This window comes from Dama dama, chromosome 6 (assembly GCF_033118175.1).
Source record: "Dama dama isolate Ldn47 chromosome 6, ASM3311817v1, whole genome shotgun sequence".
NCBI classification, from domain to species: domain Eukaryota; kingdom Metazoa; phylum Chordata; class Mammalia; order Artiodactyla; family Cervidae; genus Dama; species Dama dama.
The window spans coordinates 5,369,114-5,395,942 of NC_083686.1; the positions used below are offsets into that span (position 1 = coordinate 5,369,114).

The 26,829-nt window shown below is 43.0% G+C and overlaps 1 protein-coding gene and 1 long non-coding RNA gene across 9 annotated transcripts in view; one reads left to right on the forward strand and one right to left on the reverse strand.

Annotated features, from left to right (window-relative positions):
* Positions 1–1,770: 1,770 nt before the first annotated feature.
* On the reverse strand, positions 1,771–25,215 carry LOC133058637 (uncharacterized). The gene is made up of 3 exons (XR_009693362.1): positions 25,096–25,215; positions 13,308–13,542; positions 1,771–1,887 (listed from the first exon to the last, which is right to left on the reverse strand). It is a non-coding gene; the product is annotated as an uncharacterized LOC133058637 (long non-coding RNA).
* LDB2 (LIM domain binding 2) overlaps positions 21,832–26,829 on the forward strand; it is a 441,029-nt gene continuing 436,031 nt past the window's right edge. For all 8 annotated transcript variants that reach the window (XM_061145453.1, XM_061145455.1, XM_061145454.1 and 5 more), the window contains exon 1: positions 21,832–22,206. In XM_061145453.1, the coding sequence (XP_061001436.1) occupies positions 22,075–22,206 (132 nt within the window). In that variant the 5' untranslated portion in view covers positions 21,832–22,074. The remainder of the gene's footprint in view (positions 22,207–26,829) is intronic.

The following is a 26,829-nucleotide window of genomic DNA, read 5'->3' on the forward strand; positions in this document are numbered from 1 at the left end:
ACTGATGCTGAAGCTGAGACGCCAATACTTTGGCCACCTGGTGCAAAGAACTGACTCATTTGAAAAGACCCTGATGCTGGGAAAGATTGAAGGTGGGAGGAGAAGGGGACGACAGAGGATGAGATGATTGGATGGCATCACCAACTCAATGGACATAAGTTTGAGTAAACTCTGGGAGTTGGTGATGGACAGGGAAGCCTGGTATGCTGCAGTCCATGGGGTCACAGAGAGTCGGACAGGACTGAGCGACTGAACTGAATTGAACCCAACCACCTAGAAGGAGAGGTAGATTGGTAATGATGGCATTCAGTTCAACAATTGTGTACATCAGTTGCCTTTACACCCAGGATGCATTAAAATACTTTGGAGTGAATTTCTGATGGTAAAAATAGCAAATGCAAAAGCATAGGTGCACAGAAGCACAGTTTGGAGCAGAAAATACAGTTTGAGGACTTTACAGAGCAGTGTCTCTTATGTGGATGAGGCAAAAATTCTGCCAGGTATTGGAAAGTAATGATTCAAATTATATTATTATATTTATCCTTTTTAATTAAAATATATACACTTAGAGAAAGGTTGCAAAAATAATGCAGAGAGTTCTTATATATGCTCTATCTAGCTTCACGTAATATTAACACCTTACAGAATCATATTGCAGTGATCTAAACCAGGAAACTACACTGATAAAATACCATCACCTATTCTACAGCCCTAATCTGAATTTTGCCAGCTTCAATACTAAATAATTTTAATATATCCAGATCCGGTTCAGGATCACATATTAATTTAGCTGTTACGTCTCCTTAGTCTTCTTCAATCTCTAATGGTTCCCAGTCTTTGTTTTTCAGCTTTAAAGACTGGTGATCTCTCATTTTGTAGAACGTCCTTCAGTTTAAGTCTATCTAACATTTTCTTGTGATTTGTCTAAGGTTTTCTACTTTTTGGCAAGAACTTCATAGAAGTGATATGCCCGTCTCACTATATCATATCAAGTGGCACAGGATGTCAATGTGTCTTATTACTCTTAATGCTAACTGTGATCCCTTGATTAGGATGACACCTGCCAGGTCCACTGTAAAAATGGCTATTTTTTTTCATCAGCAATTAAAATGCTTATGGTGGAGAGAGATTTTGAAAATATGCAAATGACCTGTTCTCATCCCACCTTTACCACTAAGTTCATCTTCCACCACTGGTCCCTTCCGTGATTTTCTAATTTTAACCAAAAATAGGAAAGGAGTTTAGCTTTAGTAATATTTCCTGGAATTTACACTGTCACCTTATTGAATCCAGAAATCAAGATAAATACATAGGGTTTAAAAATAATAAGATGTCTGATCTGCCCAACTCCAAATATGACATTATCAAGAATGCTATTTAAAATATGAATTTGTGTATCTGTTATCAATAACCATAAATGTCTTCCCAAATACATATTGCATGATGTGTGCTTTTCCAAAGCAATTTTTCAGTCCTGACAACTATGATAATCAAGTCTTGAAATAATTTGAACTTAGAACCTAGTTTTCAAAAGCTGTGTCTACGTGTTACAGAATGATTCCCCAAAATAGTAAAGATTTCTCAAGCCCATCATTATCACTAAAAATTTGTATATAATAATTTTAGGAAGATTTTTCCAAAATTATATTACTAAGAAGTAAATGAGATAATTATTTGTTTTATCTCTAATCCTTTAAAACTCCTACTTTGGCATTAGTTAATGTTCAGGTATAAATTAAACACAAAGAATACATTTTTCTTAGACACCAAGGCAATTTGTTTTCCTAATAAGGTCATGTAAGCAGCAGATTTTGGAGTTCATTCTTTTTTGAATAAGTAGAATTTCAAACATGTTTGTAAAATTGGCCAGCATTTCATTTCTTTCCTCTGAAAAAACAAACAAAAAAAAAAAGAGTCCTATATTATTTATTCTATCATCTACTAAAACAAATAATGTTTTAATACTGAAAGGCTAGGGAGACATAATCTTAGAATAAAGAATACTTTAAATGGAAAACATTTAGCTTTCACTTAAAACCAACGTTATTATCCTCTTCCTGCTCACTGGGAAAATTTTCTACAGTATCCCAACATTACAGGTTGAATGGTGTGCCCCCCCTCCACCTCCCAAAAGAGGTAAGTTGAAGTCCTGATGGGCAGGACTTCAGAATGTGAACTTGGAAATATAAACAAAATGTCTAGAAGCAGAAAGAACGGTCAGATGATGGCAAGGACTTTGCTCAGACGTGTCAAGAACCCAGCCATGAAGGGGGGCTGTGAGAAGGAAGACATGGTCCTAAAATTAGAAAGGTTGTGTGTTTTTTTTTTTTTAATAAAAAATATTTTGTACTCATAACTGCAGAATGGTTATCAAATAGGAAAGTAATTTTTAATACTATGCAGAAAGCTTGACTTTGGGTTTGCCTTTAGAATGTAGAATCCTGTTCACGGACCGTCTCCCACGGCGGCCATGACGGTGTCCCCCTCAGCCTCTCAGCCCTCTGAATAGCAGGAGCAGAGCTGATTGACAGCCCCAGCCGCGGGGCTCTGAGATCCGCCATTGGGCCCCAGCCAGGCCCCGCCCTGGCCGTGGGCGGGGCCCGCCAGTGGCTGAGAGCTGCAGAGATACTTGCAGGATGCTCCTGCAAGGCGGTGGGGGACTTCTCTGCTGCTAACTTTGGCTTCAGTTAGGTCTGCTGAGGAGCTTCCCAGGTGGTTCAGTGGTAGAGAATCCACCGGCCAATGCAGGCATGGGTGTGATCGCTGGGTCGGGAAGATTCCCTGGAGGAGGAAATGGCAATTCACTCCCGTATTCTTGCCTGGAGAATCCCATGGACAGAGGAGCCCGGCAGGCTACAATCCTTGGGGTCGCAAGAGTCGGACACGACATAGCGAAAAACTAAACCACCACCACCACCACCCATACTCTTGCCTGGGAAAATCCCATGCACAGAGGAGCCTCCAGGCTACACAGTCTGTGGGGTCGCAAAGAGTTGGATACTACTGAGCACGTTCGCAGGCAAGGTCCATTGAACTTCTGGAATTTTCTTAGAACTGCTCTTCAGACTAAGGCTCTTCCACTCAACCGTCCTCCCTTCCTCTCCCCTCTGCAGGGGTCAGACCTGCCTTTCGTTGGCACAGCGCTTCCCTGCCTCCTGCCAGCTCCCTCCTCATTTTCCCTCAGGCGCTTCCCCTAATAAATCTCCTGCATTTCTAATCCTGTCTTGTGTCTGCATCTCAGAGGACCTAGCCTAAAGGAAACCATATAAAGGGTGAAGATTTACAGTGAATACTCATCTCAGTATTATTCAAAAAGCAAGTGATTGGAAATTTCCTAAAAATCCAGTAATAAGAAAATGTTTCAATCAATCATGATAACCTCATCAACTAGAATATTATAAGATTAGTGAATAAGAAAATACATTAATATTAATGATATACGAAAACAGTCATATATATGTGGAAAAGATATAAAATTTTATATATAATCTCAATTATGCTGTGCCCCACTGTGCTTAGTTGCTCAGTCATGTCTGACTCTGAGGCCACATGGACTGTAGCTTGCAGGTGTTTAGTCTGTCCCTGGGCTCCTCTGTCCATGGAGATTCTCCAGGCAAGAATACTGGAGTGGGTTGCCATGCCCTCCTCCAGGGGCTCTTCCTAACCCAACAATCGAACCAGGGTCTCCTGCACTGCAGGAGGATTCTTTACCAGCTGAGCTACCAGGGAAGCCCTATCTCAATCATATATAAAGATAATCTACATATGCATACACAATCCCAGGAAAAAAATATGTCAAAGTGTTAGTGATTATTTCTCTGGGTGGTAGAATTACTGGTTTCCAGTTTCCTCTTTATTGTCTTTTAATTTTCTTAATATTTAAAATGTTCTATGTGAGATGATAAATAGCAAGGACCTACTGCATAGTACAGGGAACTATATTCAATATCTTGTAATGACCTATAATGGAAAAAGTCTGAAAAAGAATATATGTATTTGTTATATATGTGTAACTGAACCACTTTGCTGTCTTCCTGAAACTAGCACAACACAGTAAATCAACTATACTTCTAAACAAAAATAGTATAATATAGAGAAGAGTATACAACCCTTTAAACAAAAACAAAAAAAGTTCTGTAATGACCATTGCTACAATTATAATTAGAAAACTATTAAATAACTTTAAAAGGATCTTTCAGTCTTATTTAAATATAGTATATGTAATATAAGGCTTCCCAGGCGGCACTCAGTTCAGTTCAGTTGCTCAGTCGTGTCCAACTCTTTGCGACCCCATGAACTGCAGCACGCCAGGCCTCCCTGTCCATCACCAACTCCTGGAGTCCACCCAAACCCATGTCATGGTAAAGAATCTGCCTGCCAATGCAGGAGACATAAGAGACATGGGTTTGATCCCTGGGTCAGGAAGATCCCCTGGAGGAGTACACGGCAACCCACACCAGTATTGTTGCTTGGAGCAGCCCATGGACAGAGGAACCTGGTGATGAATCAGACGTGACCAAAGTGACTTAGCACACACGCACGCATGCATAATACAAGAAAGAGCTACGAGATTTTTGTCTACTTTTTCAGATGATGTCTCACTTGATTCCTTTCTGCAACGCTTGGCCAGTTCTTGTGCAACTCTTTCAGGGAAAGGGAGCTGACGTTTCAGTAGAAGAGATGAGTAAGAGTGTATATGATGGTTTCAGTATGAAAAGACCCACAGAGTTGTGCTCACTGTTATGGGAAAACTCCCTAGTTTCCAGGGACTGGAATGAATTACTCCATCCTCCCAGTGTCCTCCAATGCTATCCTGACCATTCAGTAATTCCGTTGTGCATCACACAGCAGTCTTGTAAGTTCCTTGAGGGCATTCATCTTGCGACCCTCAGTGCTCAACTCTAAACACTGTAAAGTGAAAGTGAAAGTCTCTTAGTTGTGTCCGACTCTTTATGACCCAATGGGCTATACAGTCCAAGGATTTCTCCAGACCAGAATACTGTAGTGGGTAGCCTATCCCTTCTCCAGCAGATCTTCCCAACCCAGGAATCTAACCGGGGTCTCCTGCATTGCAGGCAGATTCTTTACCGAGATGTGAGGGAAGCCCCTAAACACTGTAGGCATCTGACTATAGCTTGGATCATTGAATTGAATCATCCATCACCAATAAGACATCCTGTATTTTTTTTTTTTCTAATCAATGGAACCAGAATGCAGTATATGATTTTAAATAATATCATTTTCCTACCATTTCTGTTATTTCATTCCAGAAACCATATGTGAATAATGTCTCCTCTGCCTCCTTAATTTTTTGCTTGTGTTCTTTTGCTGGGCTCATTCTTCAGGCATTTGAAGTTTCTCATTGCCCTCTGCTGATTTTTTTCTTCTGTGACTTTGCATATGCCCTTCTCCCAGGCTTGAGAGTTAGACAGCTTGCCACTTCCACTGGATGATGGAGCACTGCTGTGCATGCCCAACTTCATGGCATAGTGAGCTAGGTGGCACCCAGCTAAGGACTGGCAGCCTTGATTGCAAGGTAGCTTGGTGGCCATGGCTAAGCCTTCAGTCTCCACTAAGACCCAGTAGCAGGCTTCCCAGGTGGCTCAGTGGTAAAGATGTTCTTAGTCGCTCAGTTGTGTCTGACTCTTTGCCTCACTCTGGACTGCAGCCCACCAGACTCCTCTGTCCATGGGATTTTTTAGGCAAGAATAACGGGGCAGGTTGCCTTTTCCTACTCCAAGGGACCTTCTTGATCCAGGGATCGAACCCGAGTCTCTTGCGTCTCCTGCATTGTAGGCTTCTTTACCCGCTGAGCCACCTGGGAAGCCCCATCCACCTGCCAATGCAGGAGATGCCAGAGACAGAGATTTGATCGTTGTGTACAGAAGATCCCCTGAAGGAGGAAATGGCAACCCATTCCCGTATTCCAGCCTGGAGAATCCCAAGGTCAGAGGAGCCTGGTGGGTTACAGCCTATGGGGTCACAAAAGAGTTGGACACAACTGAGCCACTGTGCATACATGCACACAAGACCCAGTAGCAGGCCAAGAGCTGTTCCTCAAAAGGAGGGTAGTTATTCACAGAAGATGGCAGGGTTTTGCTCCCTAGTCCGAAAGGCTTATGCTGCAATTCACCTCGAGAGTCCTGCCAAAGACTGCAAACAACATCCCTACCTGCAGCTGACCCTTCAAGCATCACTGGGTCTACTGGACCACACGGTCCTGGTGACAGGGCAGTTTGAATGGCAGTCTGGACCTGTTGCAGGGCCTTCTTTGGTTCTGGGTCTCACTCAAAACTAGTAGCTTTAGGAGTCACCTGGTACACGGGTCATGGTAACACACCCAAATGAGGAACATCTAGCCTCCAAAGGCCCTACTAGGCACTGTATCTTTTTCTTTGTAGTATATGCAAGAGTTCAGTCTTCACCTTGGAAAAGATACCCCCACATGCCCCAGCCTACTGGGACCCTAGACATCTCCCTGAGATAGAAGATCCCTGAATTTTCATGGTATTCAAATCCCACCATCTTACAGGCAACTATCTTAACAATAAGTTTAGAGAAGTTGCTGCACATGGTTCACAAGAATGAATCATCATGTCACCAACACAATGGGCCAGGTTACTATCTTGTGGGGGAAGATGAGGAAGATCCCTGTGAACCATGGCTCAGGGCTGGACAGCGGACATACTTCTAAGGTAGAGCAGTGTAGGCGCACTGCTGGCCTTGCCGACTGGAAGTAAACTGGTTTCGGTGACCCTCGTTGTCAGGTATAGAGAAAAAAACATTTGCCGGATCAACAGTGCAAACCAGATCCCAGGGGATGTGTTAATTTGCCCAAGCCATGGAACGACATCTGGTATGTGTGTGCATACTCGGTTGCTTCAGTCCTGTCTGACTCTTTACAACACTTTGGACCATAGCCCACCAGGCTCCTTGGTCCATGGGGATTCTCCAGGCAAGAATACTGGAATGGGTTGTCATGCCCTTCTCCAGGGGATCTTCCCACTCCAGGGATCGAACCTGCATCTCTTATGTCTCCTGCATTGGCAGGTGGTTTCTTTATCACTACTGCCACCTGGGCAGCCCAACATCTGGTGCAGCAGTTACAATTGCAGTCACCACCCAGGTAACCTTACAATAAACCACTGTTATTCCCCGAGACTCATCTGTCTTCTGCACAGACCAAATAAGCAAGTTAAATGGGAATGTGGTGGGAATCCCCATCCTTATTTCTTTCTGGTCCTTGATGGTGGCTCTAATCTCCAAGAATGTAGCATTTCTTTCGTTTTTACTATTCTCCTAGGCAGAGGCTGTCCTAGTAACTTCCACTTGGTCTTTCCCATCATGATAGCCCTCCATCTACAAGTCAGGGAAATGATGTAGGAATTTTGCTGGTAGCTGAGCATGTCTATTTCAATTATGCATTCCAAAACTGAGATATGGATAGGGGACCCATGGCTCCACAATGAGATGAACCTGAGCTAAAATTTAATTGATCACATGACCTAAATAAGACTGTACTCTAACTGGTATAGTCAAAGCTATGGTTTTTCCAGTAGTCATGTGCGGATGTGAGAGTTGGACCACAGAGAAGGCTGAGCACCGAAGATTTGATGGTTTCAAATTATGGTGCTGAAGAAGACCCTGAGAGTCCCATGGACTGAAAGGAGATTAAACTAGTCAATCCTAAAGGAAATCAACCCTGAATATTCATTGGAAGGACTGATGCTGAAGCTCCAATACTTTGGCCACTTGATGCGAGAAGCCAACTCATACTGGGAAAGATGGAAGGCAAAAGGAGAAGGGATGACAGAGGATGAGATGATTAGATTGCATCACTGACTCAATGGGCATGAATTTGAGCAAACTCCAGGAGACAGTGGCTTCCCTGGTAGCTCAGCTGGTAAAGAATCCATGATAGTAAAGGACAGGGAAGCATGGTGTGCTGCAATCCATGGGGTCACAAAGAGTCACACACGACTGAACAACTGTACAACAACAGCCGCTAGCTACTGGACTTTGGTGATGTTTTGGGTTCCTTGAAATCAGTTCAGTAGTCCCCTAAAAGTCTGATTATTTCTTTTTCTATAATGCACAGTTACCATGATAAAAACTCACAGATCCCTTTGGGGACAGGTGGGAGAAAGATTAACAGTATAAATTTTGGCAATGTACTAGGATCATTCCTAGTATGATTCTTCCACCAATAGTCCACACCCTTAATACCTGTTCCCACTCATATCCCTCGGATTGTGTCTATATAAGTTAGAGAACTCAATCAGTGCTATTTACAATAGCCAGGACATGGAGGCAAGCTAAATGTCCATCAATAGAGGAATGGATAAAGAATGTGTGGTATACACACACACACACACACACACAGTGGAATATTAGCCATAAAAAGGAATGGAATTGTGCCATTTGCAGAGATGTGGATGGACCTTGACATGTTCATACAGAGTGAAATAAGTCAGAAAGAGAAAAATACCGTGTATTAACACATTTATGTGGAACCTAGCAAAATGGTATGCTGCTAAGTCACTTCAGTCGTGTTCGACTCTGTGCGACCCCATAGACGGCAGCCCACCAGGCTCCACTGTCCCTGGGATTCTCCAGGCAAGAACACTGGAGTGGGTTGCCATTTCCTTCTCCAGTGCATGAAAGTGAAAAGTGAAAGTGAAGTCACGCAGTCGTGTCTGACTCTTTTTTTTTTTTTCCAATTTTTTTTTTTTTTTATTAGTTGGAGGCTAATTACTTCACAACATTTCAGTGGGTTTTGTCATACATTGATATGAATCAGCCATAGATTTACACGTATTCCCCATCCCGATCCCCCCTCCCACCTCCTGTGTCTGACTCTTTGAGACCCCACGGACCGCAGCCTACCAGGCTCCTCCATCCATGGGATTTTCCAGGCAAGAGTACTGGAGTGGGGTGAAAAATGGTATAGCTGATCTTATTTGCAAAACAGAAACAGAGATACAGATGTAGAGAACAAACACAGAGACACCAAGGGGGATAAGGGGGTGGGATGAATTGGGAGACTGGTGCTGACATATATGTACCATTGACCCTATGTATAAAATAGGTAACTAATGAGAAGTTAAGTAGCATAGGGAACTCTACTCAGCGCTCTGTGGTGACCTAAATGACAAGGAAATCCAAAAAAGAGGGAAATAGGTATAGGAATAGCTGATTCACTTTGCTTACAGTTGAAACTAACACAACATTGTAAAGCCACAATACTCCAATAAAAATGAATGGAAAAAAGAACACTCCAGTAGCTCTTTCCAGTTTTGTGTGCTTCATCATGGGTCACGCTTTGCACCTCACCTTGAGGAACCTGCAGACTTGAGTCTAGCTGTGGGTCTAGAAGCACAGCATGGGGGGTGGGGGTGGTCCTGAGGAGAATCAGGGGCTGTCTCACGTAACTGCCTCAGGGCTGGTCATTCCTGTTTCCCCAGACCACGCAGGGTTATCCCCTCAGCCAGGAATGGAGAAGCAGTCCCCACTGGGGATGAAGAAACCTCTTGAACTGGTAAACAAGACTCATCAGAATGTAGGGGCACAAAGTACCCAGCATCCGCAAGGTCTTCCCACACATCCCCAACTTTCAGGATTCCAACTTCCTGCAAGTCCCAACTTTCAGGATTCCATTTCTTCCCAATCAGTGTCCTCACTTTAACAGTAATCCATCTACAAGGCTGAACCTCTCCTCAGATTATAGTTCGCTGGTCATTGGATGAGACTTTGGGTTTGGTTTTCCGCAGTCTGTCCTGCAGCTATAGAAGGTAAGCCTCTCCTTTGGGACATGCACAGAAGGGTTTGGTCATTTATGTGGCACTTGAATGGAGAATCTGGGGCCCTGACCTCATCTTTTTCTTTCTTCCCTTTGTCCAGTAACATTGGAAGCAGCCAACCATCTCATTTTATTTGTTAGTTTGGAAAAAAAAAAAAGTTTAAAAGTATCATATGCATAGTCGCCCAGATACTTAAGTGGGTGGTTAGGAGCATCCGGGCATCCTGGGTGGCACAAGCGGTAAAGAACCTGCCTACCAATACAGGAGACATAAGAGACAAAGGTTCAATCCCTGGGTCAGGAAGAGTCCTTGGAGGAGGGCATGGCGACTCACTCCAGTATTCTTGCCTGGAGAATCCCATGGACAGAGAAGCCTGGTGGGCTACAGTCCACAGGGTCACAAAGAGTCAGACATGACTGAAGTGACTTAGCATGCATACACAGGGGCATCCAAGGGTGATGTTGCATCTCTCTCTTGTCAGGTGATGTCATGGACCATCATTATTCTCTAAATTACTGAAAACAGAGACATTAATATATCTAAGTTTAATGACTTGATGCTTTCAAACTGTGGTGCTGGAAAAGACTCTTGAGGGTCCCTTGGACTGCAAGGAGATCAGACCAGTCAATCCTAAAAGAAACCAACTCTGAGTATTCACTGGAAGGATTGATGCCAAAGCTGAAGCTCCTCTACCTTGGCCACCTGATGCAAAGAGCTGATTCATTGGAAAAGACCCTGATGCTGGGGAAAATTGAGGGCAAGAGAGAAAGGGACGATAGAGGATGAGATGGTTGGATGGCATCACTGACTCAATGCACATAAATTTGAGCAAACTCCAGGAGATAGTGAAGTACATGAAAGCATAGCATGCTGCAGTTCATGGGGTCACAAAGAGTCTGACATGACTTAGTGACTGCGCAGCAACAACCACAACAGTGACTTTATTTCCAGTCATTAGGATAGCTTGAGGAATCACGTGCCCAAAATTCAGACTATACTACAAAGCTACAGTAGTTAAAACGGTGTGGTACTGGCACAAAAGCAGACACATAGATCAGTGTCAATCTGTTTCACTCAGTCTTTGAATTCAAATGTTAATCTCATCCAGAAACACCTTTACTAACACACCCAGAATAATGTTTGACCAAATATCTATGCACCCCTTAGTCCAGTCAAGTTGATAAATAAAATTAACCTTCCCAGTCTTTGATACTCGACTAGTACCTAATGCATTGTGGTGCCATCAGATGTTTATTCAAGTGAATTGAGCATACAGTTCATTGTGTATATAAAACATCAATTCACTTTGAAATTAGTTTGTAAATGATGACACAGCTCTCAATATGCTACCAGTTCAGTTCAGTTCAGTTGCTCAGTTGTGTCTGACTTTTTGAGATCCCATGGACTGCAGCACACCAGGTTTCCCTGTCCATTACTAACTCTCAGAGCCTACTCAAACTCATGTCCATTGAGTCAATGATGCCCTCCAACCATCTCATCCTCTGTCATCCCCTTCTCCTCCCGCCTTCAATCTTTCCCAGCATCAGGGTCTTTTCAAATGAGTCAGTTCTTTGCATCAGGTGGCCAAAGTATTGGTGTCTCAGCTTCAGCATCAGTTCTTCCGATGAATATTCAGGACTGATTTCCTTTAGGATGGAGTGGTTGGATCTCCTTTCTGTACAAGGGACTCTCAAGATCGATTCACTTTGAAATTAGTTTGTAAATGATAACACTTCTCACAATATGCTATAGATTTTGAAATATTTACTACATACCAATTATCAATTGGGCTTCCCAACTGGCTCAGTGGGTAAAGAATCTGCCTACAATGCAGGAAATGCAGGAGACATGGGTTTGATCTCTGGGTCAGGAAGATCCCCTGCAGCAGAAAGTGACAACACAGTCCAGTATTCTTGCCTGGAAAATTCCATGGACAGAGGAGCCTGGCAGTCCAGGGGGTCACAGAGTTGGGCATGACTGAGCAGCTGACCACAATCGCGGTACCCAGACCTAGTTTGTCATGATGTGGTAAGTACAAAGTACTCTGAGGGTGCTAGTTTCTACGCAGAGCACTCAGAGCCTCTTAGTCTTGTTAATGAGACCAATAAAAAGCTGAAACATGGATTGGGGAGATGAGAAATTCCCTCTAAAGAAGTGACGTTTACAACCAAGCCTGAAGGATGAATGCCAGATAGTCACTGTTCTGTTTTCTTATGATTGTGAGAGAGTCAGGGATTTGTCTGCCAGCCACAGTCCTGTATGGCGGATGCCCTGTTACCAGCATGCAGTGGATGTGTGACAGCTGGTGGGGCTGACACAGAAGGGACCTGCTGGGTCCTTCTGCAGAGTGTAAACAACAGAGAGAATCAGGTACACTGCTCTTTTTCCATCATACTTTGGAGACCTGTATGAACTTCCTTCACAAGCATCTATCATGCTTACCTCCATAACAACTAAGTCAAAATTAGAAACTGCTGGTAGCATTCTATTCCTCTAATTCATTTATAGGGCAATTTGGTAGTGAAGTGAATGTCGCTCAGTCTTTGCGACCCCATAGACTATACTGTCCATGGAATTCTCCAGGCCAGAATACTGGAGTGAGCAGCCTTTCCCTTCTCTGGGGGATTTCCCAATCCAGGGATTGAACCCAGGTCTTCCGCAGATTCTTTACCAGCTGAACCACAAGGGAAGCCCAAGAATGCCGGAGTGGATAGCCTTCCCTTCTCCAGCAGATCTTCCTGACCCAGGAATTGAACTGGAGTCTCTTACATTGCAGGTGGATTCTTTACCAAGTGAGCTCCTAACATGTCACTACAGGTTTATAAAGTCCATACCCTTTGCCTTAAGACGATTTTATTTCTAGAATTTTGTTCTGGATAAATGTGGGCGTGCAAAAAGATCTACACTCACTACACCAACCAGAAGGTGTGAGGTGACAAATGTGTTAATTAACTTGATTGTGGGAATCATTTCACAATGTATACACACGTCAAATTATCACATTGCACCACTTAAAGAGATATGATTATTATTGATCAGTTATACCTTCACGGAGCTGGGGGAGGGGGAAAGAATGAGAATATTCATGCAATTGTTACATTAGAGAAAAATGAGAAATAATGCAAATATCAACTGTGAGGGAACAGTGGGATGATAAAGACCATTCACATAAGAACATCCTCCCCAGCCTTTAGAAACGAAGTGTAGAAAACTAGGTAATGACAATTCACTTGGAAGACAAAGTAGACAAAAGCAAAAAGTGTGATGATAAAAGCAGGGGTAAATGATACGTCCCCAGCAAATGGCAGAGACACAAAGTGGCACTTTTCAGGAGCCCAGTTGCTACCCCAAGTTACCTCGGCTGTTAAGTACTTCAAAGGCGATGGCAAATGACAGGGGAGACCTGGCCGGGGCTGGAAAATGTACCATTATGTACAGTTATTTTCCAAAATAAATTGTTTGGTCTTGGATTAGGGTAGGGCTTTTATGAAAGAAAAACATACTCACACTCCAAATGTCAGTCCCAATAATAGAAGGACTCAGAAGTCAATTCTGAGTAAGTTCAGGCCTCTGGGGTTCCTTTGTTCGAGAATGACTCTCCAGGTCCACGTTGCAGGTAGAAATCTGTCCTTGGCAGGCCTTGGGGGACTGGGCAGCCTTGCTGTCTTCAGGGTGTTGGCAGCCAACCTGCAGTCTCTCTGGGAAGCCCACGGGTTGGGGGCTCAAGGTCCGTGGCTGAGATCTAGAAAAGCAAAGGGCATTCTGGCAGATAGGGTGGTGAAAGGCGGGGAGATGCTGTGGGGGGGCAGGGAAGGGGCACTGAATGCAAGGTCTGGGAAAACAGAGGGCAAACTTGATATCCTGGATAATAATTCCTAGCATGCTAGAAAAGAGTCTGTGTAATAGAGATTTCACCAGTGCAGGCGGTCATTCAGGCACTAGTGGTAAAGAATCAGCCTGCAAACAGGAGAAGCAAGAGAAGCGAATTTGATCCTTGGGTTGGGAAGATCTCTTGGGGTAGGAAATGGCAGCCTGCTCTAGTATTCTTGCCTGGAAAATTCCATGGACAGAGGAGCCTGGCAGGGTACAGTCCACGGGGTCACAGAGAGTCAGACATGATGTAGCGACTAAACAACAACAGAGTCCCAAATGATACACTGTGCTCATGTTCATCACATTTATGTTTTCCTTTTCTCATGGCAAAGTATGTTGCATGTCTGTGCTACCATACTTTTCACCAAAGTGAAAGTGAAGTCGCTCAGTCGTGTCCAGCTGTTTGTGACCCCATGGCCTGTAGCTTACCAGGCTCCTCCGTCCATGGGATTTTCCAGGCAAGGGTACTGGAGTGGGTTGCCATTTCCTTCTCCAGGGGATCTTCCCAACCCAGGGTTAGAACCTGGGTCTTCTGCATTGCAGACAGACACTTTACTGCCTGAGCCACCAGGGAAGGCTTACCATATACTAGAAAAGGCCTATTCTCTGTTTTCAAACAGTTCATAACCTGGGGTGCAGATGGACAAGAGGCTGTGGACGATATTGGCTGAGAGCCTCAACAGCGAGGACCAGAATTCCAGGGTTCAGTTTCATCCCCACCCACCACCATGTGGGTTAGCTTGGCCTAGTTACTCAGCCTCTTTATGTCTATGCTTTCTCATCTATAAAATAAGAGTAATCCTTGTTGCAAGGATTGAATTAGTTAGTATTCATAAAGCACATGGAAAAAAGCCTCAAGCTTCGTAAAAGTTGTGTAAGGGTTAGTTATTGAGTAGCAAGTATTCTTCCTAAATTCCCATAATGGCCCCATGAAATTAGTACTGCTATTTCGACTTTACAAATAAAGAAACTAAAGCTAACTTCAGTGATTTAATAATTGTGTGAAATCTAGTTCACATGATGAGGAAATGACAAAACTGAATCCAGAGTGCAACGTCTTTGACATTTGACCACGTGGTCTGGCATGGGTCAGAAGTAGATTACAGAAGCCTCAACAGCAACTCTGAGGTCTTTTGGACATTGAACAATTTAAGATGATGACAGAGAACCTTATGGGGTAGAGGCTTCTGAAAGTGGAGTTTCTTCAGTTATCAAATTTTCCCATTTTTGTTTGGCCGGGACCTAGCATAGTAACTGACTTGTAATAAATGCCCCCTAGATGCTTTCTGAGTGAGTAAATGAATGAATGAATAATAGCTCTTACACATCCCTCTATAATAGCTTTTTATCTATATATTATGGATAGACTGGCCTAGAATTAAGGGATGTAAATTGCTAGGGCAGCTCCTCGAATTCACACTGATAAGTGTTTACCTATTTATTTTACAAAAATATACTGAGCACCCACAAGTGCCAGGCAGCATGCTAAATTCTGAGTGCACATGGGTGGCTAAAACCAACATATCACCAGCAGTCATGGAACTTATAATTTCATGGCGGACACAAGCAAAAGGAAAGGAAATAGCTAATACAGACATGATTACAAACAATGACAGAGACCAAACCAATAGAAGTCAGTGATAGAAGGTGATGGCCCATGGATAGGGCATTTAGATAATTGGTCACGGATGTCATTCCATGGACTTCTGGAATGACGCAGTGAATGCTGGGTGGTCGATGCTGTGGGGCTGGGTTTTACCACTGAGCTGTTCTCAGGAGCTATGGCCTTCTTGTGCTGTGCTGTGCTAGGCTTAGTAGCTCAGTCCTATCCAACTCTTTCTGACCCCATGAACTGTAGCCCACCAGGCTCCTCTGTCCGTGGGATTCTCCAGGCAAGAGTACTGCAGGGAGTTGCCATTTTCTTCTACAGGGGATCTTCCCAACCCAGGGATCAAACCCGGGTCTCCCGCATTGCAGGCCAATTCTTTACTGTCTGATCCACCAGGGAAGTCCAAGCCACCAGGTAAGCCTTCTTAGCCACTATAAATACTTATTGCATTTAGGCAAAAAAAGGGCAGAGCATGACTGTAGACATCACAAAAAAAGAAAATCCAGGATGTCTCCAAAGTTGTGAGGTTGAGACAGATTTCCAAGTTCTTTGGGACCGTCAGCAAGGCTCTCCTGAGTTGCAGACTGACTCCACTTATAAATTTTAAATGCCTGAATCAGGACAACTGATCCAGATGAGAAGTTGGCCTTTAGGAGTTCTGCAAAGTCATCAATCATCTTAATTTCAGGCGATAGCCCAAAACAAGGAGAGAAGTTTTTCAGCATCCCTTTGGGGTCTTGCTTCCTTGGTCTCTTGTTCCAGAGAGAAGTTACTTGGTAACTGTTTTAGGGATTCCTTGGGCTGAAATTAACCTCCCAGAGCCTCCTTCAGGTTTTAGGTCTGTATGAATCCCAGCCATCCCCCTCATATCTGCATGTCCTCTCCTTCAAACCAAGGGCTTATCTTGTCATTGACTGGCTCCCCAGGATGTATGCAACAGACTGCAAACTTCTTAAAATCGTACCTAAGGCCTTCTAGAGGGCATTAACATTTTTTACTATTTCTACTTTTGCAAAGTTTCTTGACTTTTCTTGATGTCAAATATCTTCATTTCTTCAGTGTCCCCTCTGCTTGTCATGACTTTCTGCAGACTCTCACCTTTGTCTCTCTTACAGGTCCTTCAAGGATAAACACAGATCCCAACTTCCCTGTGAAGCCTTCTTTGACTTTACTAGTTTGAATAGATTCCTCCTTCCTTGAAGGCTCTTTGTACGTTATTTAGCTTTTCTTTGATAAAGTTTGAAGATACCTACCTTAGGATGCCTTAGATTTATTTCTGCCTTATCTCTAGTGTTAATGCCTACTTCCTATCTGAGCCTGTCCTTCACACTCCACAGTGTCATTTTACATGTATTTCTGAGGTTGAGTAATCTCTGTTACTTTTTCTAACAATAGTAGTAGCAACTGTGAACACTTACCAAGTGTCAAGCACCGTTCCAGTCAATTTATTGCATCCTAAATGTCTGTTCAGAGAACTTTTGGGGATTATTCAATACTCAACCTGCAAAATTATATGCAAACTAGTATGGTTTAATTTTGCATTTTTATTGACTTATTTAATTCTCATAAAAAAACATAGGATTGCTACTAGCCCATTTCATAGGTTAGGAAACTGAGGCACAGAGAAGTTAAGTGACTAGGATCACATAACATAAGAGATCACATAATCTTGCTAAATGCAAGATTCAGGCCAAGTCAGTGAAGTTCCAAAGTGCATCCTCTAAGAGAATATTCATGTCTTTGTTTATTTTATCTGCCTGTCTCATTTCAGCTGTATCTTGCAAGTATATGTTAGCTAAATGCTTATGGAATGAAGAGGCAGAAAGAAAAAATAAAAGGCACAGATATAGGCAAGGAAAGGCAGAGAAGGACAACAAAAGAGTGGTAAGAAAACTAGCTTTCTAAATCAGATACAGCTTAGTAGAAGGAATTGGAGACCATGCAATTGGACAGATTAAGGAAAGGGACAATGACTTCAATATCTAGATGAGTCAGACAGGCAAATGGAAATTAGGGACACTGGCTGGTGAAGGCTGTGGAGTGACGGAAACCATGGAGGATGGACAAGTACTAACTGGTCCCACTGCATGCTGCCCTAGCGGCAGAGATGGAGCAACGGGGTGCCAGAGCTTCTTTTCAAGAGAAGGTGAAAATCTGGATTTTACATGAAATTCTTTGTTTTCGTAAGCTGTTGGCAAGTATTTCAAGTGAAAGGAAAAATAAACTCTCTGTGGGTTAAACCTAGGGTGACTATAGTAAGATGAAGCCTCGAACTCAAAGGTCAGGCCAGGTTTTAGGGCATCCGGAATGTCTGTTGAGAGGACTTTGGGGGCATATTCAACACTCAATGTGCAAAATTATATGCAAACTAGCATGGTTCAATTTGGGGGGTAATAGAACTGTTGCACTGGGGTTAGACATGTTCACTCTTTTATGGTATACAAACATTGCTTCTTGAATTCCTTTATGGTTTCCCAAAGGAGTTGATTTACAAGCTTCAAATGAGCACATTTCTTTCATTTCTCAGGCTTAGCCCTGCGACAGAATAAGATGAGTCATAGCTGGTACCTTAGTGGTGGGGGAGGGATAAGTAAGGAGGTCGGGATTAACATAGACACACAAATATATACATGCATGTATAATAGATACTCAACAAGGACCTACGGTATAACATGTGGAAGTCTGCTCAGTACTCTGTAATAACCTATATGGGAAAAGATTCTGAAAAAGAATAGATATATGCATATGTGGGAATCCCGGGTGGCTTATTGGTAAAGAATCTGCTTGCCAAGCAGAAGATGAGGATTCGATCCCTGGGTCAGGAAGATCCCTTGGGGAAGGAAATAACAACCCACTTCCAGTACTCTTGCCTGGAAAATCCCATGGACAGAGGAGCCTGGCAGGTTGCATTCCTTGGAGTCACAAAAAGAGCTGGACACAACTTGGTGACTAAACAACATATGCATGTGTATAGCTAAATCACTCTGCTGTACATCTGAAACTAACAACACATTGTAAATCAAATACACCCCAATGTCAAATGAGAATTTTAAGAAAAGAGTAAGAAAACCCCCCCAAAAAACAAAAGAAGCAGGGAAGTGGCAAAACCAAGCAGGTAACTTGATCATGTAAAGGATTAAACATTTAACAGTGTGACTTTGAGAGTACGTGCTGAAAGATTCGGATGATGAAAAAAGTGGAAGTAGTTTGGCAAGGCTTCAGGGTAGAAGTGGGGTGGTGGGGACAATAGATGTCTGACACTGAGCAGGATAAAAAATAAAATCCAGGTGATGAGCGCCGTTTCATGCTCTTGCCTTTTCTTCTAATTAATTCTGTACGCATGGCTTGGGTACCTACCCAAGGCCTTAGTATCCTGCTGGCCACTGAGGATAAAGAAGAGAGAGACCCGAAAGAAGAGGAGGATGGACCTAGGTTCAAAGTAGCAAACTGTTTAAGACTCTGCAGACTGGTATGAATCTTGTCACTGTCATTAATTGTTTGATCTTGAAGGAATTTCTTAGCCTCTCCATGTCCTAGTCTCCACTTCTGAATGATGCGGACAGTAATTCCATCAATCACTTAGGTTTGTTGTGAGATTAGCTTGTGTAAACCAGTCAGCACAGTGCCTGCCACAAAGTAAGGTCTTCAGAAAAAATAGCAATTACTACATCTACATATAAATTCTCCAATAGAAGAATATAGAAAATACAGTTTACCCAAAGGGGGAAATTATTGAATATTTCTTTTTTTTTGAATATTTCTTATCTCTTTCAATTTTTTTTTCTTTCATAGCATGCATTACAATTTAAATTATATTTCCTAGCACCTATGCATATATTAGGTACCTAATAGTATCATTTTTGAGCACCCATATGTGTGGGCTCTAATCCATTCCGGTGCATCATCTCATCTAATCCATTGCAGCAGTCTTATGGATTGTTACTATTATTTTTCCCAATTTAAAAATAAGGTTCCCAAGGCATACAGAGACCAAGGCACTTGATCAAGTTCACAAGACAGGTAAGCGGTAGAACCAGGGTTGAGATGTTCTCTGGCCAGTGTCCCAGTGTGCCGCCATCCAATGCCAATGAAGTATGTGTGGAATAAACACATCAGTGAATGGGTAATGAAAAAAAAAAAAAAGTTTCACAGGGCAGGGGCCACTTTAATTGGAGAGGAGGGTGAGTAGGAGTTTGCAGATAAGCAAGGGACCAAGGGCCGATGCTGGCCAGCATGAAGTGAGGTTGTAACTACAGACAGATTGAGTGTAGCAAACAAACAAACAAATTGTGTGTGTGTGTGTGTGTTTGACAGAGACACAGAGAAACAGACAGATAGAAAGAGATGGAGAGGCAGAGAGAGAGAAAGTTTTAACGAGCTTGGGCATTACCCCACTGACAGCGGAGAAAACACTGAAGGGAAAATGTGGGCAAGCTTACCTCCTTTTCTATAATCAACCTTCGGCTTGTAATAAGGATGAATCCCAAGTCAGAAGAGAACTGTGGATGTGTGAACAGTATCAGATATTTCCAAACTTGGAATCTTTAGGTATTAACAGGAAGAAATATTTCCAATAACCATTTGGAACCATCTATAAGAAACAATGAGAGCAAAACTCCAGCTTATTCAGAAAGGGGTTCCCTAAATGGATTGTTGAGCTTTCCCCAGCTTTGGTCAGTATGGGACTGCACCAGCCTGCTCGGTGTTACTTTAATTCTCCAACGAGACAGCCACGTAAACACAAACTTGGGCGGCACTGAACTCTTGGGCCGCCTTGAGTTGGGGAATTTAAACATAGGCAACGGTTAGGCTTTGCAGTGGCCATCATTCCAAAACATAAATCAAGCCAAATTTGTTTGAAATCCTGTCTTTAGAAGGTTGTGTGTTTTGACAAACCTTGCAGCAAATTTGGTCCAGCTTTTGGATTTGTAATGAAACCCGAAACCCAGCGTGCTGGCCTGCCCTGGGGTCCTCTGGAAGGAAGCCTTCCAAGCAGCCTTAGTGTATGTAAGGCCTTCCCTAATCTCATCCTGGCAAGAGACAGTTACTGTATTGAGTTGCACTGTAAATTTGAGGTGGACTCTGCAAACATTTCATGCAGTTATGGAGAAGGACAAATCAAGACGGCAATTTGGAGGCATTTGGATGCTGGAGTGTTCTTAAGAGTGTAAATTGCAGAATTAGCAATACCTTATCCCCTGTTGGCTAGTGGCTTACAGATACCCCAAGCCACGGTTGGGGCAGAAAGTTAATTAACCTGCTTATTAAAAAGAAGAAATGTCTCATTTGCATGCATTTACATTCAAGTCTTACATGCATCAAGCTTTTTGGTGGTCTCTGCTTTCTTTCTTTAATACCACTGACCTAGCTAGATACTGGCTCAAAACATTTACATTTTCTGCGCTTTTATATCTGGGCTTTGTTTAAGGAGTAGATAGCTGGTTATCATTGGTTCCAGCAGAATTTGATTGCCATATAGATCATTTCATCTCTATAGACATCCTCTCCCCTCCTGTGGGTGGTGCGGGCTTTCTTGCAGTTATCATATACCATGACTGAGAAAAGATTCATGGACATAACCCATCTTAGAAAATAAAGGCCTTGTCTCCATCAGAGTTGGGCATGTTATTTGGGGATAAACCATTCAATTATTTGCAATTTCCCACTCAACTGAATTTTCCATGGACATTTTTTGCAGGAGTTTTCTCTGTCTTGCTTTTACCATCTTACTTGGAGGTCTGCTTTGGGAGATTTTGTTTCCTTTATTCTGTCTCCTAGGGAAAGAAGACCATTGCACCATGGGTGTTTCTTGGGCATTTCACATTCCAAATAATCATTATTTTTAACCTGAAAATGTTTCAGTGACCTGAATCTAGGCCCCCTTAAAGCAGCCTGAGTGAAGCTTTGGGAGAAGGAGAGGGAGTGCTCTGGGAAGAAGGGTGACAGGGGCCTAGGGGGCTCTGAGGGAGGGATTGAAATGCAAAGACTCCACCAAGCTCTCAAACAGCAAGGAAAACCAAAACTACAGAGGGAGCTTAGTGCAGAGCGAACCTGCCTGGGAGTGAACCACCAGCTCAGCTTTGGGGGACCCGGACACCCCCTGTTGCTGTGTTTTGCAGCCATCACCTCTCTGATCCATGACAATGGTTGTGGTTGTCGGGGGCTGAGTGGCTCAGCTGGGAGCGGTTAAACCACCTATATGCTAACAAGCTCAGCCATCAGGTTGTGAAGGGTCCTGGCTGGAGGGGAAAGGAAAAAATAAAATAAAATCCCACCAAACCTTAGACCTCTGTCAGACTGCGAGGAGAAGGATATTTTTTGAACTAGTCTACGGTGCGGACAGGAAATGACCTCTCCACAAACTGCTTCTTTAAAAACAAGCAGTGATGCCTAAAGCCATCCAACTCCCCTCTCCCGCCCTCCCTCCTTCCCTCCCTTCCTCTCTCGCAGCCTCCCTCCCTCTCTGAAGCGCCAGCTCTCCGGCTCTGCCTCCCCTCCCTCCTCCCCCTCCCTCCTCCCCCTCCCCTCTCCCTCCTCCCTGCCGCCCGCTCTCCGGTCTCTCTCGCTTTAGAGGCTCCCACGGCAGTTCCCAGCCACTGTGTTCAGCCTGCCTGCCTGCCTCTGTGTGTGCGTGTGTGTGTGCGTGCGTGTGTGTGAGTGTGTGTATGCGCGCGCGCGCGTGTGTGCGAGCGTGTGCGTGCGGCTACTTTGTAGTGGGGAGAACACAGCCCATGTGCTCTGCATGGACGTTACTGATACTCTGTTTGGCTTGATTTTCGACAAGCAGGCAAGATGTCCAGCACACCACATGACCCCTTCTATTCTTCTCCTTTCGGACCGTTCTATAGGAGACACACACCCTATATGGTACAACCAGAGTACCGAATCTATGAGATGAACAAGAGGCTGCAGTCCCGCACCGAGGTAAGGACTTCAACCTTGGGTGTGTGTTACTGTCTTTTTTTTTTTTTTTTTCTTCCCCCAAACTGTGCCCGAGCTTTTCCTGCGTGGCTGGCTGCATCCTGCGGGAAGTGTCCCGCTAGATCCTACCGCGTACGTGGAAATGAGCGCCAGGATGAAGCCACGAGTTTGAACGCTGGGTTTCTTGCACAGCAACTCTTGGAGGTGGGGACAGTTTCTGCTGGAATCTTGAGATAGACAACCCAGCACTTGATTCGCCTGTCGGGTCTCCAGAAATGCTGCTTTCCCAGAACTCTGGCGTCTTGCAGGCTCCGCGTCGGTCCCCTCTTAGTGTTTCTTGAGATAGAGTTCTAAGAGATTCCATGCTCATTGGCATCCAGCAATTTTTTTTTTAAAACAAATCCTAGAGGAAGTCTGCTTTGACCTGCATTTGCTTTTCAAAGTCATCAGGATTGAGGTGAAAAGGGCGCTAGAGCCACCCCCGGTACTTTTCAGAACTGGCCCTGGAGGGACCTGGTTGTCTATTTCCCTGTTAAATTCAGAAACCACTTGCTGGGGGCAAGGGGTTCTTGACTTTCTCCCAGGGAGGATGGGGGTGTCTCCTGGGGCCCTCCCTTCAACCCGAGCTGGTGCAGAAATCAAATCAGCTTGAGTTTTTGGCAAATTCTGTGATCTGGTGCCTGAGAGAGGAGCCTCACCTCCTCGCGAGCAACTCTGGGAACCAGGGGATACAGGACTTTGAGAACTTTGTAAATGCAAAAACTCCAGACTGCCTCCTGCAATTTAAATATTTAATGCCCGCGGACTTTTCCTCAGTGCGGGCTGAGCTGACTGGTCCTACCGCTGGGCTGCCCCTTTGCCTTCAAGTTGGGGCTTTGTGTTGAAGTGTTCTGAGAAGGAGTTTGTCACAGAGTCACTTTAGAAAGTAGAAATCGCTGGGAATTTTGTCCTCTCTGCAGAGTATGGATACCCGGAGGGTCGCTGGCAAAGAGCTTTCGGGGACTAGCATTGGTAGAATTTTAGGTAGAAGATTGACTCTCAGTTCCAAAGAGGGACTCAGTTAAGGTTGTATGATAAAATAAAATACACTTGAATTGTCAATAGAGCCATGGACAATTCCTGATGTTTAATGTATTTAATGTAGCTAACAAGATGTGACCCGCTTTCTGACTGGCTAACTGCTGGACTAGGACTGATTTTTCTTTTCTTTTTTTTTTTTTAAGTAGCTGAGCTGTCTTTATCACTGCTGTTTTCTTTATGCATTAATACATTATAGATGTTACATATACTTGATACTATTGCTCTCCCCAAGAGCCAGTAGCTTTGACACAAGTGTAAAGTCTTGTGCAAAGGGTGGTGAGCCTTTGAATATAAATGATATATGTGTGTTGTTGAGTATGTGTGTTACAGTTTGTATATTTCAATGTCATTCCGATCTTTGCAACTGTGTATTGGAATCTTCAACTCTTACCCAAACTGGTGGTTGTCACAGCCTGCTTTCTGAATTAGGAGGTTAGAGGATGTCTTCTAGTTCAGGCATACATAATTGCAACACAGATTTGGGGTAAAAAAAATCTTAAAATATGATTAGTTTAAAAAAAAAAAAAAGGAGACCAGGGGCCTTGATGGATCAATTGTTGAAGAGCAACAAGATTTAAAAACAACCCGTGTCCATCTTGTATCTTAGAAAGTTTTTGTGGAATTGTAGGAGGAGGTTTTCCTCCCAACAACCTTCTCTGTTAGGGGAGCAGGCGGATTTCTCAGACGTCTGGGTTCTCCCGTGTCCCTTAATTATCACCTGGCCAGTTCTGAGCTAGAATACTCATCTGGAAGACTTCTCCATGCTGGTCCTCATAAAAATCTGTAGGATGCAATAAGGTGCCTACATTTATTTCACATCTGAGAGAAAACCTTTGAAAGCTCCTCATTCATGGCGTGTTTCTTAAAAATGGCACATTATCTTTTGTGAGAGCTAAACTCAGGAATTCCTAACTTTTGGATCCTGGGGTATTACTTTTAAGTAGAAAAGCTGCTTCATAGCTCGAGAAACTAGAAAAGGAAATCTTGCTATGACAGATCTTAAATATGTTTTAAAACTTCTCTGGCTGACAAAAAAGCACAGAAAACTGTTTCTAGAAATGAACGTTCTAGAGCCTACCTTAAACATTTCTTCCCTTAATTAGATTTTTAAAATAATTATCCAAATAATTACTCTGACGCTTCCGTTTTTCTTTGCCAAGCAGTAAAGGATGTCATGAACCCGAGGCCATAAGTTTGCTTTCATTTCATAATGAAAAAAGGAGAGAATCAAATAAATACTCTTAAGATACATAAATCTTAACATTCAGTACTAGATCAAAGTTTATAATGGAAAAAAAAGGGTTTAGAAAAGAATAACTTTTCTTGAAAAAGTTACATTGTGCCTTACCAAGGATCATTATTTATGATGAAGTTATTCTGAACCCTAGGGAGAGATAGGCTGGAATAAAGTACAATAGTATCCAGCAAGAGTTATCAGTTTATAGTCACACACAAAAATCAAATAGATGGTTGCCGAATCACTTTTAGAATGTAACCTGTGCATCCATCCATTCTGGGCAAGAGAGGCTGACCCTCTTTCTTTCTCTCTTCTGGTTCCTGCTTCTATATTACTTGGTGTTTTTCATCGACTCCTTACACGTGTACACACGCACTTATACTTACACACACACAACTAAGTAACACCCTCAACTCTCCATTCCTTTTTGAATGTACACTTGCCTAGAAAGAAATTGTAGCACATCCCATTTGCGATGAAAAAATTTGTAACCAAGTTTGCAGAAATTTCCTGGAAACTTCCTTCTTTATGGAAAGGAAAGAAAGTCGTGAAGAAGCAGTGTGGTGCCCACCTACCTTCCTGCCTTTGCTGCCCCCCAGAACATTCTCTTCGGGGATTGATGCATTTCTTCCAATTAAATCCAGTCAGAGCCCTTCAGGAGCTGGGTAGTCTTAAAGAACCCTGGATTGGGAGTTAATCCTGTTTCAAACTTGTTTCTTGACTTACTAACTTGTTGGCATGGATCTTGTTTCCTCATCAGCAAATTCCCTGCAAGGCCCCTTTAATTGGAAAATCCAGATTCTTTCGAAGTCCAGGGTTGGGTTTCCTTCAGTGTGAACAAAGTGTTGTGAACCAGAGTAATGAGCAAAGACATTATTTCTTGGCTCACGGTATTTAGTTCAAAATCGCAAATGGTAAGGTAAAAGCAGAGTCTTAGTGGAGAAAATGGTGCAGAGAGAGACCCTGGCAGTCTTGTTTAAGGCCAGTGCTGGAAGCAAGCAGTTACTGGGACAAAGTAGGTGCTCAAGAAACATCTGTGAACACACAACCATGAATCAGTAAGTGACAGAGGAGAGAGAGTTTAGCTTTGTCATTGATTCTTTACCTTCTGAGCCACCAGGGAAGCCCAGTGTTAGTGAAATTGGCATCATTCCTGAGAAACACGATTCTGATGCCTTTGGGGGTGCTGGTACCTCCTGAAGCTGCTTTAGGGACCAACTTCTGAGTACCCTAAAACTGCTCATCTCCACCTCTCCACATTTATTTCATCATGAGGCAATTTAGATCCATAATCTCTGTGGCCAAGGAAAGCAAGTGTCCAAGAAATTATGGGACCTCATTTCTTTTTAAAGGAATATGAACGCTTTACAAAGCGAACCAACACAACATAAATGTGTTTTCAATGCTGCCGGCTATTCTGGGAAATAAAAATTTCTTTGCAACACCAGAATCTCAGTGGAATTTCATAAAGAAATGCATGGATGTTTCCCTCTCTTTTTAGTTGAAATTAAGAGAAACTCTTGGAGCTTTTCCTCAATGTTGATCTGTATCCTAGCCAGTAGGAAGAGGGCTACGCTGTTTTCCATTGTGTATGTTACCATGAATTGACCTGAGGTCTTCGCAAATTCATTTACTATTTGAACGATCTTGCTGTCTCAAATGTATTTTTGGAAGAACAGAACTGCATAATTTTTTGTTTAACGCTGCACACAGAGTATAATCAGATAGTACATAAAACTGTGTCCTAAAGATTTCAGAATTTGTTCTGTAACAAGCTTCAGTAATAATAGAAGAAGCAGTGTTATTTTCATTTCCTGAGGTCTGTGCTAAGAGTTAAAAGAGTATGTATAGGTAAAATATAAGATCATCATAGTGACCTTCATTTTTAGTGAAAGGATTTCAGTAATGTTGGATTTTTATAGAATTTAAGGAACTTTATCAAGTTATAAAAATTTTGGTTACTGTAGGTAACTTTTCTACACCTTATTTCCTCATTCAAAGACCAAAAATGTCTCCATTCCAATGAAGAGGTTCCTAAGTATATAGTTTTTTTTCATGTTGGCAGTCTGCTGATTTTGATAAAATATCACAAACATCAGGAAAGTGTGGGTCCCGTGATGTGTTTCTTTTGTTTTGAGGGCTTTTCCCCTTGTATCAGTATTACACATTCCACTCCCAAAGAGAAAACTGTGATTACAATGGGAAGCTACTGTGCACACAGGGGTTTTCTTAGAATTACGGTTTTTAGTTTTACAGGATTTAATACGAACGTCGAAAATATTTGAAGACCTTGCAATTTAAATCTGCTG